Consider the following 14,796-nt stretch of genomic DNA (forward strand, 5'->3'; position numbering starts at 1 on the left):
GCCTAAAACATTAAGACACATACTGTATGTTTATTTCTTTATATTTAAACTTAAAACATAGACAAACAGCGAAACTGCCGAGGCTGGTGTTTTTGAGGTACCAAAAAGCTAGAAGTTCCCTATTATGGAGAAGAATCTTAGGCGTAACTCAGTGTCTTCTAAGGACATCTACTCGATGTTGTTGACAGTTTATTGCAGCCTTCGTGTTATCAGTAGTCCTGGCTCAAACACTTTCTCCTAATTCCCTGCCCTTATCTCTGAGCGAGACTTCTGGGCTGGAAATGGTGTGTCTTCCACGTCAGCTGCAGGACTGCAGGCCAACCTGGCTGGGGCCAAGCTCTTGTCTCCCCTGCCAGATTCCAGCACATTTCTCCATCCCAGTCAAAACGGAGTAAACAATTTTATTTTGCCTTGTTAATTTCTTTTACATGTAGGAAGAGTCTGCAATGCTCCGCAGGACTGGGCTTCAAGTTGCTGTCAATTTTTTTTTTTTTTACAAATTTTTGTCTACCTCCATCCCTTGGAGAAGCTTTGTTTGAAAGTACAATTTTAATTTTAGTATTAGTGTTAGTATTCATGCGGTGTGTGTTTGGTGTCTGTATCTGCTATCTGTGTATATGTCTTTGTCTGTGTAGATATAAGTGTACGGCGTGTATCTTCAGGTTTCCTTGGAGGCCAGAAGCCATCAGGCTTCTTGGAGCTGATGTTATCAGGTGTGAGTGCTGGCTTATCATATTTGGGTGCTGGGTCATCAAACCTGGGTCCTTTGAAAGAGCAACAAGCTCTTGGCCACCGAGCTAGCTTATCCCTCTAGCATGATTTTATAAACATGGAGTCTAAGCCCTTTTTGAGCTGTGCTTGCTGCCTAATGAAGAACGCAGACAGGCCCACTACTTCTAAACGAGGACAGTTGTGTTGGAAAAGTGTCCAGTTTTTCTAAAGATTTTCTAAGTTTGCCAACATTTTATCGCCCAAGGATGCATCTCCGACTCAGAGGCAGAGAGGAAGATGCTAAGGGAGACAGGAGAGCTCAGTTAAGTTACCTACTTCTAAGCATAACGCTATGGCTTTTTTTTTTCTTCTCTCTTTTCACTGCAGAGGACAAAAGAGTGTTCGTTGAGGAGGAGGCCTGACTAGGGACCAGAAGCTCAAACCTCCCCACAGCTCTCTCCTCTCCTGTGATGTTGTGGAATAGAAAGCTGGCTGCCAGGGGAGTGCAGGCACTAAGGGGGTGGTGGGCAGAGAAACGGAAGGTGAGCAGACAGAGGACACAAGGAAGAGGATGGAGTGAAGGGCATGAAGGAGAGAGAGCAGAAGCCTTGGGGGGTACAGGCAAAGCCGCGCTTCAACATACCAAATGCCTCCACTTAAAAATTTGAACCTAAGACCAAGCAAGAAGCACTCTAAAAAGCTACTGCCATGTCTTCAGTGCAGAGGCAGGAGAGGAGAGGAGACCCAGCTAACAGACATGTGGAAGACAGAGAGCTCGCAGAGGCCACACCCTACCTGTAATCATTCTGCATAGGGTGAGGAAGGCATTCCTCAGAAAGTGTGGAGTTTTGCTTGCATCCAAATTCCTGACATCAGAAACGACGCCAGAAGCCACTTTCAAGAGGCCAAACCTTTTTTTTTTTCCTCTGAAAGGGAAGAAAACTCTGTTTCCTCTGGGGTCTTCCCACCCTGACTAACCCAGGTTCTCTTTCCATTCATTTAGTGGAAGAGGCTGGATAAAAGGGAGGGCGAGGAGCTCCCTGCAAGGCCTGGTTCATGGGTCCCAGCAATGTCCCTGGCTGTTACGAACACACACACACACACACACATACATACACACATATATACACACATATATACATACACACAAATACACACACATACACACACACATACACACACATACACACACACACACATACACACACATACATACATACACACACATACACACAAATACACACACATACATACACACATATATACATACACACATACACACAAATACACACACATACACACACACACATAGACACACATACACACAAATACACACACATACACACACACATAGACACACATACACACACACATACACACACATACATACATACACACACATACACACAAATACACACACATACACACACATACATATACACACATACACACACATACATACACATACATACACACAAATACACACACATACACACACATACATATACACACATACACACACATACATACACACACATACACACACATACATATACACACACATACACACACACATAAACACATATATACATACACACACATACATATACACACACATACACACATATACACACACATAAACACATATACACATACACACACATACATATACACACACATACACACATATACACATACATATACACACACACACATAAACACATATACACATACACACACATACATACATACACACACAGACACACACATACACACACACACAGCTACTTTTTTCATCATAACATTGGGGAGAATGTCTTAGCAAGATAGTAGGGTTGAAAGAGTAATGAAATCTGGATATTTCTCCGACTGCAGGGAGAAGAGTCACACGTCATAAGTAGAACTGCCATGCTGACAGTCTGCTTGCAAAAAATAAAAAATTTAGACCTTGCTTTACTTTGTGTATGAAAAGAAACCTCTGGTGGATGAAAATCTAATAAAAAAAAACCCTAAATTTTGGTGTTACTTTAGATTTGAGGGGAAGTACTTAATAACAAAAGCAAATAAAACCCTGAAAGCTATTTTTTTAAAAAAAAAAAGATAGCCATATTTGATTAGATAAACATTTCAAACTCTTATATTTAAGAAAACATGTCAGTGAAGTCCAGACATGGTAGTGCATGCCTGCAATCTGCACTGTGGAGCTGGAGAGAATAGAACCGGAGCTCTGTGCTATCCTTAGCTACATAGGCAGATAGTGGCCAGCCTAGGCTGAAGACCCTGTCTCTCCCAAACACAAGAAAATCATGGTCAGCATTGCTAGAGGTGGAGACCCAGGCTAGCACCAGGGATTTGCTTTGCTCTTTGTATTCAGACAAAAGCAGTCCCTCAAAATGTCGATAATGGATCTTACACTCTGACTTTAGCTAGACAGTGAAGTGTCCCTGCATCTGCTCCTGGCCTCCAGCTCTGGCCGCTTGCTCCAGGATCTCACACCAGAGATCTGAGGTTCACTGGGAGGCCACACAACTACACATCCCATGGGCTCGGGATGTGACAAGGACGTGTTTCTGTATGAATTATGATTGTAACGAAGATGAGGCATGGAGCTGTTGTGATAAGATGATAACACTGGGTCTCTTTACTCAGAATACGTTTATTGGTTTATAAAGCATATAAACATTTGATGAAATTATTCCTCCTAAGAACAGAGAACAAGGACACATAGAACACACTCACATTATACCTGACTCCTCCTCCTCCTCCGTTTGAGATGAGAGAGACGGTAGGGTATATAGCTGCATATCCCCATGAAAGGATTCCTTCGAGTTTCTCAAAGTTTTGAACAAAACAACACCGGCTGCTGAGAGCATTGTAATCTCTGTCGTGCTACATAATACTGATACAAAAGGTGGGTAGTAAAAAGTTCATTATATATAATATAAAGTTTTAATATATTACATTTGTTCTACATAACAGACTATAAATAGATGTGCCATAGCATGTTTAACAGTCATTGCTCTCAGCTCTTCACACTATGGTACCAAATGAAAAGTATAGTTTCTTTTTTTTTTTTTTTTTTTTGAAAAAACATAAGCACACAGGCAGAAACCAGTAGACATAGTTTTATAGGTTAAAATTCTAAAGAATACAGTAGATGTTATCATAACCTTGGCTAAAAAGTAATTTCGAAATCTGGCTAGTGATTTTCTGGAGAGCGAACCAACCAGTTAAGATTTTTCTGCCATCAGGAAGCCACAAAGCTAAAATACTGAGGACTTGGGGGCCGGACAGGAGTGGAGATAGAGGAAGACCACCAGTCTGAGCCTTTACCGCCACCACTTGACAGAGAACCCTCAGACACTGCCACCAGGGCAGCCACGTGGGTATCAACCCAGCAGAAACCCTGAGTTTCTGTTCTGTTCTCACAGTTCTTCAGCCCGACAGGAGCCTCTGCCGAAGTTCCTCTCTTTTGGTGTTCTGAATTAAGGCACAGCCTGAGAGATGAGGAAGGAGCAAGCTGCATCATTTCCTTCCTGGGGCCAGGCCAGGAGACACGTAAGAGTCCGGAAGGAACTCTCATTAGGAGTAGGAAACGCCACAGGGAACTCGCCTGTAGCCCGACTGTGAAGAGCACGCAAACCTTCCAAAACCAAACTCCTACGGCCGCCTTTGCGTTTCCTGACAGGCCACAAGCCCACCTCCACCAGAGCCAGCACAATGCATCTGCAGGCTCCAACCGCTCTCCGAGCGAGCTTGCGCCTTCCTTCCTCCCAGTCCACATCCCACACTTAACACTTGGCTCATAGCCCACATCCTCCACAAAGCCTCCAAGGTAGACAGACTCGGCTCTGGGACATCTCACCCATCCTCAACACACAAAGCACTAGCATTGCCCATTCGATCCAGTTTCATAGAGGTGTCCGTTGTCTGGGTATGGTCACTTCTTGGAGGACAGAGCCACTGTTTGAACGTCTTTTGCTTTAACTGGTAGTGAGACCACAGCAGGGCACATTATATAGGACTTTTAAATGAATGGAAAAGAGAACAGAGTCAACACATTCTTGGGTCATGGGCATCTTCTCTGGAAATGCCCTGAGGACAAGCTCCTTGCAGTCTGAGGTCCCTCCTCCGAAATGAAAATCAAATGTGGCTACTTCCGGGTGGTGGAAAGAACAACACTTGAAAATCTAAGCAGCACCTCTCTCGTGATTTCCAGGAGTCGGGGGCGGGGCCGTGACAGGACCACTTCCTTTTAAACAGGAGGTGAGCGCAGTGTGGTCCCTGAGTCAGCGTGCACTGCAGCATCCACCATCTTTAAAAGTCCTGCCTCGTCGCTGGAGTACACGGTGGTGTCTGTGTCATCTGAGTGATACCCAGACTGGTAGCCACTGGTCTGGTTGGAGCCTTCCGAGGCCACAGACTCCCTGCTTTTACTGGGCATCATTCCACTGTAGAAGAAACAGCAAGCGAATGAATTGAAAAGGGAAGCCGGCTCATTTGCTTTACACACTCACCAAAGCCCCAGCTCAAGAGTAGAATCCCCCCCAGAGACACTAGCCCCTCTCTCTCATTCCCTAATCAGCCTCAGACAAGGTCTACACTCAGGTACTGACATGAGCTAGTAGTCGCAGATAAGTCCTCTTATTCGGGTCCAAGTCTTTCAAGCTTGAGGGGAGATAAAAGGCCGTTCTGCTGAGGTATGCAGAGCCCCCAACCAATGGAAGAGTTTTACAGCCTTGACGACTGACAAGTTTGTCTATAGGAGTGATAGGAGTCACAGGGTCTCTTTCATGATATTAAACGATATCGGAATGGTCTAAAAATTCATTTGTGGTTTTCCTGTTCAGTCACCTAGGGAGCTAAGTGGTCTGTAAAAGATGTTAATAAATTTGTAGAGGGAGAGAAAAAAAAAGCTAGTGTACAGTCAGGCCAGACATGTCAAAAACTGCTTCTTACTCATCCAAACCGCATTCTTTGGACAATCGGGGGTTCAGTCACTCAGCAGCAATTGGAGAATGTTTCCAGTGACATAGTAGTCATGTCAAAGCTAACAAACGTGGGCTGTGTGGACCGAAAAGCTCGGGCTTTGCCCTAGAAGGGGTCTTATTCTTCTTATTATTCATAATGAAAGCCACAGAGAGAGTCTGTTTACTCTGTGTTCAGATACGGTTTCATGTAAGTTCAAAGAACCACAAGTATGTTTCCCCTCCCGACCCTGCTCTTCACTTCCCACACCAAACCAGTTTGTGTCTCAAACAGTGGCATGACCCTGGCCACCTAATAGCTCTGAGTCACTATTGTTTGAGTCAATGAAAGAAGCATGTGGTTGGTGCCCATGCCTTCTTGCTGGGCCTTAAAGAAAACAGCAAAGTTTACTGTGGCTACTGTTGTTGTTGTATAGACATCACTCAAAAGCCCATGGGGAACCCCATCTCGTACAGCAGCTCTCTGATGTGTACATCAAATCTTGGGTTTCCCTACCTAGAATGAGCCTGCCAGCAAACAAATAACTACTCTTATCCCACTGTTCTTATAAACATAGATTTTCATAAAGATTTTTTTAATATTTAAATCAGGTACATTTATTCAAAGCCTGCATATACCTGTTGAGCCATAAGGAAGAATGGCACGAGTATATTTAATAGTTTTCCCCCAACTGAAAAGGAAGTGATTCAAAGAATCATATTTAAATATATTAAATAAGTGAATATGTATCTATTTACAGTATCATCTTTCTTAATTACAGATAAAGCCATTTAAGTACAGGTTTGACAGTCCATCAGAGTCTGCAAAGTCTTCACTCTTCAGGATCATGGTACCTGTTGACATCTTTGCAGTTTGGCCAGGGCCATCGAAGCCACAGGTCACTCTGCTGGCCTGTATCAGTCTGCTCAGAAGTCCCATAGCCTTCACAAATGTAGTCATTAGAAATTGGCCAAATACTCTAACTTGCTTCAGATTTTTCTTCAGACTCACCAATTTCATGGCTTAGTTTATTTTACTCCTTTATCAAATTGCTAATTTGGAATATTAATGTCATCAACCTCCAAAGGCACCAGAAGAGAAACCACATCTACACTGAAATGTCTTTATTATGCCCTTCCAAAAATACCTATTGAAATATTCTTCCTTAGTTGGCTGAGTCTTACCCAAAAGATGGAGATAATTTGTTCCTGTCTTCCAGAGTTTTCAGCTCTTCTGATGCAAGGACCATCCCACTGTCTGTCTGGCTGTCCTTTTAAGGAGACAGTGAAATGACACAGTGAGTGTGCACATGACCAGCTACTTTAAACTCCTTTCTCAATCCATCTAGCTGACAATAGGACTCAATGTCGTGCCAAAGAGGGTATGGCAGCCAGCGACTGTGTAAGCCACAAAGGAAGCAAATGCTTGGAGGAAGTAGACTTGGGCTAAGGAGAGAGGAAAGGTCAGGATGTTGGCGTCTCCTTCTCTCTGCACATCGACAACATTTGCACTTGAGTGAAGTTGGACGCATAGTTAGACTATCCTGAACCTTGGTCCAGGTGCCTTTCATATGGCAAAACTAAAGATCGACCTCCCCCACGGCACATATACTCAAGGACAGCCTTAATAAGGTTCCAAAACTCAAGTGCTTAGGCTAATATTTATCTAGCTAGTATTTCACCCCAAATATTATCTTTATGACTATTTTTAAAAGATGTACTTACATCTGGGATCACTTTTACTTCTGGTTCCTCCAATGGGATATCTTCAAATGTTTTTACACTCACTGGCCGGCTCTTTCGCTTACTGTTCTGGAGATAATGACTGCAAGAGAACAAATATTTATTTGTATTTGGGTGGTAGTATATTTGGATATGGATGCCTCAAGTGATACCTAAGTTCATTTATCTTTCAACCACAAGTTGAACAGCAACCTTCAAAACATCCTTTGGTAGAAGAAAAACAAAATTCAAAAAGAATATTTTTTCTGCTAGCACGCATGGAAGGCTTAATTTCCTGTGAAAGTCCATTTAAAAGTATAATAGAACTGAGAAGGGTAAAGGAGACCTGGGCCTTGGAATTGTGCTTCTGGGGCTCAGTGCTGAACTAAAGACAAGGGCAGTTGACTCAACAGCAGGGCACTGACTACATGGGATTCCTCAGGTGATCTCTTGATGTACTCCGGCATGCTTCCCTTTCTCTAGCCATCTCCAAAGAGAGGTGTTCTACACAGTATTCAGTATTATTCAGTATTCACAGGCCATCATGGGCAAGGGAAACACCTTTGGTATCCCTAGATGCTGGATACTGTGCTTGGCAGTGATCTCAAGTCAGCTTCTTTCTTCTACGTGAACTACAGATCTAAGGCACAGAGGGAGGTGGGCTGGGTCTTACCCAGGCACCCTTTTAGCCCACGTAGTTGCTTATTTCAGAAAAGGACAGTGGCTTCAGAGTCTCAAGACACTTTGCATAGCTTTAAGTCTAACCCTCAGTACAGGAATAGAGTCAAGCCTTTGCTGCTCCATTTTAAATGCTTGTAGGCAAGAGCTATTCTTCAGCAGCATGCAAGGACGGTAAATGTCAAGTTTGCTGTTCTTAGGAAGTGCAAAACCCTATCAACCAGCATTTGCCTCCCTCTTTTGAATTCCAGAAGATCTTCACAGAATGAGACTTGTCAGACAGCACATTACCACTCCCTGGGGCTTGGTCTTCCCTACCACTTGACATTGGGAGAGCCCAGAGATCCTATCAAAGCCTCCAGCAGCCCAATGGGAGATAAGAGAAGCCCCCTGTACAGGAAACATCCATGCAGACAATAAACATATTCTTCACTCTTGTCCCATGACAAGCAGCCTGCTGGCACAGCGCATAAATGCTGGGTCAGAGTTGAAGAATGGAACCTGAGCATCTCTTCCCTTCCCTAAGAGGTCATTTCCTCCCCACACAGAGGAGAGAATGAGGTTCTCAGTGATACCCCAACTCGGGAGAGTCCACAGGAAAGGAGACGGTCCAGGCAATGCAGGGAACAAGCAAAGCCTGCTTCCTGATAAGTCTGGTCTTTAAAAGCAGTGACTGCCAAAGCTGGTTAGCATCATGCCTAGTCACTCGTTCAGGAAGACCTTTGGGAATCTATCACCACTCAGACATTGAGCTGAATGCTCTTCAAACACTGCCTCACAGCATCTCACAGTAACCTCTCCAAAACCTACTTGTCCAAAATCATACAGCTTGAGCCTTAGGCTATAGTTGTGAGGGCCACTGAAAAAGTTTGGGCATGGGATTGGCATGATCAGATCTGCTTTCTAGACAGTTGGCTGTGAAAAGAAGAGAAGACCAGAGGCAGGGAAGCCTGGTAGGAGACTTCACACTTATGTAGAGGAGAATCTGAATAAAGAACAGGAATGTGCATAAGGTTTGGAGCAGTGCCTGGATTCCATAGGTATCCGAGGTGATAACCAGGCAGCATCAGGAGGCAGCGTGGGTATCACACAGCTACCTTAGAAGATCAGATCCTTACATTCTCTGCCCAATGATTTAAAGATGGAATTGGTCCTTCACAAGTGACCAAGTATTTCCTGGCATCTTTCCTTGCATCTGCTCCCCACAGTCTCTCAGACAGATCTCTTATTTCCCACTGAGAGACAAAGAAGCCCATACTCAGTGAGAGAAAGGCAGAACCAGGATTCACACTTAAGTTTGCAGGTTCTAAAGCCCCCATGGGGCTTTTTTCCCTCATCCCATTCCACACCGACTCTCTTGGAGTATCAGGGTGGAAAAGAAAGAAGAGAGTCAAAGACTCATCGCTCAAATCTTGATTAAGCACCTACTACATTCATAGCATTGTTCCCGTTCCCACTCATGCTTTGACCCTGGGGTGAGTCGGTGGGTGGAGTCAGTACCGAGTGTGGAGTAGATGAAAGGTGAAGAAAGAAGACTCCCATTTCAAGGAGTCAAGCATGATGGCCAAGTCAGGAGAGAGCCAGATAGCCAGCAGGCTCTCCCAGGCATTAGTCCATCATAGATATTCAATTACCACAAGCAATTAATCAAAATGAGGAAAATACTGTGTCTCAAAGCCTGGGCTCTGGGAGAGAACTGCAAAGACATCTCTGATAAACTGCTTGGAATGGAAGGTGAAACTCCCAGAGGAAATGACAGAGCAACCACAGATGGTCCACACACGGCCCTCTGAGAGAGACGAGCCCAGTAAATACAGACTTTCTTAAGAGAAGCACACTTGGGGCCAGGGATGATCCATGGTGGGGAGTTGGAGACAAAGTTAAGTCTAGACATAAGTGGCCCTCCCTACCCCCACTCCTCAGCCTCTTCTCAACATAACTGTTGAACAACTATTTTAAAAATAGTCTAAAGGGGCCACAAATCAAGAGGCTGTCTCCCACAGTGATGTCCCTGTCCAACTCTATTTATAATTCAGTGGACTTGAAAAGTATAAGAGGGGGAATCAAAGCGAGACTCAGCTTTTCTACTTGGCTGGAAGCGTGAAAACAGATAAAATATGCCCTGAGAGGTGTCTTAGCCTCAGTGGATTTTCCCCCAGAGAAGCTGAGCCACATGAGAGTCCCGCACTGCTGTGTGCAGTGTGCTCACTCCTCCAGTCTGCACTGTCTTTAATTCAGACCACTGTAAGGTGATGGAGGGCTTTATTACCATAAGAAGCAGCACAGGGGACTCGAGAGGCCATGCAAACAAACGCTTCCAATGTCTGTTTTGTTTTTCAGTTTACGGAGAGCTAAAAGAGAACCTAGTCTGGGAAGTCTCCTTCGAAACTCACAGGCAGAAAATCTGAGCCAAGCTTGGCTGGGCTTAAAGCACGGTGTCACGTCTGTCCACACTTCTAGGGGATAAATGTTAGCAGTCTCTTTTTAGACCCAGTTCACATTGGCACTCCTATTACCCAAACTTGACTTCATCATCTGCTTAGCGAAATATTCTATGAAGCCAGCAAGCCAAGTGCTCTGAACTCTGCTTGGTCACAGGACATGAGGAGGAGGACAGTGTGCTGTCGTCACACGGCTCTCTGGTTAAGGAGAAGGCAACGTAGCATGTCAGAGGAATGATCAAGCCCCAAGGCAGGCAAACCTGAACCAGGAAACTGCATACATGGAAGTTTCACTTCATGACTTTAGACTCTTCCCCTCTGAGAACCTCTCCTTGGAAGGAGGGAAAACGCAGCTAAATAAGAGACCAGAGGACATGGATTCATCTCAGAGCAGGATGGGAAGCAGCTCTCTTGAGAGCTGTCCTCTATGAAGTGCCTTCAAGTGCCTGACACTTAGAAATACATTATAGTATGCAAATTCCCCAAGCAGCGATTCACAAACAGCCATGTGTGTGTGTGTGTGTGTGTGTGTGTGTGTGTGTGTGTGTGTGTGTAGCAGGGGTTGGGTTGGGGAGTGATAGATGATTTGGGACTTGTTACACAGCTGCTAAAAGGCAGACCCAGGCCTCATATCTGGTTCTACCAAATCCTCTTGTCTACACCTTTAATCACACTATTTTGCACTGCCCAACGTGGGTAAGACTCATGTCAGTCTCCAACCTAGAAGATAGTGTCTATCTTGACTAAGTTCTCATACAGGCAAAACAACAACAAAAACAAAATCAAAACAAAACAAAATAAAAACACAAACCCTGAGAATATACAAAAAAAAATTCTTAAACAAACAAAAAAACCATCAACTCTTCTTATTATAAAGGGATGGTAGCTTCTGGTTGACATCTAAGTCTCAGTCTCTCTCTCCCTCTCCCTCTCTCTTTCTGTAGTGCAGGATTCCTGTCATGCAGGATTCCTCAGGGCAAAACATACTTAGGTCTCTCTAACCTCCAGGCAGCGCAGCACCTGGGCCAATGCCTCCCATGGGAAACAGCTGCCTGTTCCTCCTGCAGCTTGGGGACACTGAGGAAGACAAGTCTCTCCCATGCTGACAGGGGTTCTACCAGCAGCAGGACAATGCCCAAAGAAAAGGGACAATGCCAACTTGTCTTAGGCTTGGGAAAGACAATGCTAACATTGCATTGTGGGAAACCCCATCACCATGTGCCTCATGGGCAGGTATTAACTGAGAGCCTAGAGAGCTGCCTGGTCCACGGACCGGGACTGGACTGAGTGACATTTGTTTTCAATAAAGTCAAGCATCCCATTAGGTACACACAATGCTGCAACTCAGACTGGGGAGAGACTTCTGTGCTGTAGTTGCTGGCCCCATGCAGGACACAGCCTATGGCATGCTGCAGCTACACCATAGATCCTTCAGCAGGTTTCCTATTTGCGCAGAATCCTTTCCTGAGTCTCTCCTAAGCCATTTAATTCACCTTAATAAAAGTGTACATGGGGACAATTTTAATACAGATGTCTCAGTAACACAGCTCTCTTTCCCTCTCTCTTTCTTCTCAGAGATTAACGAACTGTGGCATTTTAGCTATTTGCTCCCACAAGGCTTAGAATTCTTAAAGGCAGGGCTGTGCCAGCAACATGGGCCACAGATGGGAGGTGGCTCGGCTCTCCAGACCTTTAGAGAACACTGCCCTCTGAATGTCAGAACTCCAGTTAGCCAGAAGTAGTATGGGACTGCCTAACCAAATGTCTTCCTCCCCCCCATCTCCTGAGCTGGCCTTGAAGCCCCCGCACCCCCTGCCTTGGAGGGGATGCTGGCTATCTCCAGTACCTGATTCCTGCTGTGTTGTCATAATGGAATTTGGGGTCGCACACTTCCTCTTCCTCCATACAGGAAACAGGTGAGGTAGGCAGGGAGAGTCCAGAATCCTCTTCCATGCTCAGTGTCTCTGACATTGGAAGAACAATATAGTCTTTGCCATCCTGAAACAATAAACACAGCATGCTATTGTTATGGCTGCTGTCCTTCAAGGGCCTTTTCATGAAAAACAAAGGGCTGGGGGGTGTTTTTGACTGTGCACTGCTTTCATATCTGAACACAAGACTTCAAGACTGTCTTGGAAGAGGCTTGACAGAAACAAAAGAGCACTTGAAAGGGATGTGTGGAAGAAGGTTAATAAAGGGACTAAGGAAGAATGGGATTAGTAAAGGGACAAGAGGCCATGGTTGCCATGAAGACAAAGCAGGCAATGGCTGTGGATTCCCTGTGAGAACACAAAGCCCAGGAATGAGTTCCCCACCAAGACCTCCACAGGAGCCAGGCCTTCAAAGCGCAGGGCCTCCAGTGGAGCCTCAACATTCCAAGGCAATGGAGAATCAGAAAGCAGTGAAGAGGAAAGCAACACAGAGCAGGATTATAGGAATTCTGGGCAAGGGTAATACAGGCCAATGGTATTTCTCAAGAGAAAGCACAAAACCAAGCTCTCGCATCTGACACACGTAAATGATTGGAAGGTTTGTTCATGAAAATGGATAATATCCTCGCGTGTTCAGAAGGACAAAGGAGTCCATTGGCCCTCACTGTATCAAGGGACGCCTAACAGAGACAACTAACTTTTTAGAGGGCAGAGCTCTGTTGTGGAGCTCTCTTTAGAGTGTGACATTTCACCAAGAGGGTGAAACCCAAGGTCATGGTTTCGCATAATTTTTTATGTTTGGTTTGTTTTGGCCTTGCCTGCAGACTTTACTAAAAATTATATGAAATGCCTTCCATGTCTGAAAGTCTGTAAGTACAGATTTGGCATTTTGTTTTGTTTTGCTTTGCTTTGCTTTGTTTGTTTGCTTGTTTGTTTGAGGTATTCTTTCTATGCTGCCCAAGTTGGCCTCAAACTGGTGGTTGCTTGGGACTATGTATGTATGTTTGGGATTATAATGTAATCCTAGAATGCTAGGATTACAGACATGCACGATCATACTCAGTAGATTTTTTTTTTAATTTTAGAAGAACGTGTGAAGAGATAACAAAAAAAATAAAGAGATAAAAATAAAGAGATAAAAAAAAAATCAGGAGGTGGGGACAGCAAGATGACTCAGTGTGTAAAAGCATCTTCAGCCAAGCCTGATGACGTGAGTTCTCCCCCCCCACCCCCTGGACCCGCATGGTAGAGGAGAGAACAGACTGCTGTAACTTATGAGAAGATGAGAGTTGTCTCTTCTCAAGCTTTGAATCAGGATCTCATCAGTCTAAAGAGCAATTAAGGCTTTTAGGAAGCATTATCGCTCAGAACTGGAAGAGAGAGGCTCCATTTTCAGTGGCTAAGAGAATAACGTAGTGCCGTGTGAACACCCAGGCCATACTCTGTTAGATCACAGACCCTAGACCTGAGGCCTGTTTGTAGAAGCTTCTCAAGTAGAGGGTGACAAACCTGCTGTGCATTTGCTTGCAGGAGATTTCCCAAATGCTCCACCAACTCTGAAAACGAGGGTCTCTGGTTGGGGTCCTCATGCCAGCAGTCCAGCATGGTCTGGTACCTGGACAAGCGAGACACCAGTTTCATTAACTTTGCCATCCTTCCAAGGGCTCATGGTCAAGATAAGTGCTTGAGTGAGAAGCAAAGGACTGAGATGCTACAGAGAGATGTGAAACTATGGGAGACACAGATGCCTGCACTCAGAGGTCCAACCGCCTATGGAAGGGTCTTTTTTATCATTGCTCTCTCAACCTTTAATAAAACCTCTCTGGAGAGGGTACCAAGTAATGCCATGATGGTGCTTGAGCTACCTAAGGAAGGTTCCAAAGACAGAGCTGAACAAACTAGGCCATGGCATAGACTCACACAATGGAAGGCCTCCTTGCCTCCTTAGTGGGAAGAGTTTGTAAGAAAAAAAAAGACGTTTTCCAGAGTCTTACATTTCTGGGGTAGTGTAGTCAGGAGCCCGCATTCTAGTTCCTTCTTTCAGTCTCCTACAAAATTCTTCATCAATCTTGACCCCAGGGTATGGGGAGGCACCTAGCATAAGATAAGAACAGAGCATTGTGGGGTTTGAATCTCTCACAAAAAACCAAAAAGCCTGATTCTTGTACATCCATATCACCAACATAGCTTTCTTGACTTTACCACCTACATCTTCTAAGAAATTCTACTTGACAGGAGGTAACAGACTGAGAGGAAATGACACACAAGGCTCAATGGTTACTATCATCCTATCATCGTACTTGTTCTCAAACCCCCACCCAGGAGGGGGTCAAAGAGAAGTGACTT

At 44.6% G+C, this 14,796-nt stretch overlaps 1 protein-coding gene across 1 annotated transcript in view; it reads right to left on the reverse strand.

The window, feature by feature from the left end:
- Positions 1-3,351: 3,351 nt before the first annotated feature.
- The window catches only part of Kdr (kinase insert domain receptor), a 45,331-nt gene continuing 33,886 nt past the window's right edge, over positions 3,352-14,796 (reverse strand). Inside the window, 7 exon segments of the mRNA XM_021162949.3 lie at positions 3,352-4,984; positions 4,987-5,162; positions 6,864-6,949; positions 7,404-7,503; positions 12,366-12,517; positions 13,960-14,065; positions 14,445-14,544. Of these exon segments, the coding sequence (XP_021018608.2) occupies positions 4,902-4,984; positions 4,987-5,162; positions 6,864-6,949; positions 7,404-7,503; positions 12,366-12,517; positions 13,960-14,065; positions 14,445-14,544 (803 nt within the window). The 3' untranslated portion in view covers positions 3,352-4,901.

The sequence above is a fragment of the Mus caroli genome, unplaced genomic scaffold (genome assembly GCF_978045245.1).
Source record: "Mus caroli unplaced genomic scaffold, Mus_caroli_1 scaffold_4, whole genome shotgun sequence".
NCBI classification, from domain to species: domain Eukaryota; kingdom Metazoa; phylum Chordata; class Mammalia; order Rodentia; family Muridae; genus Mus; species Mus caroli.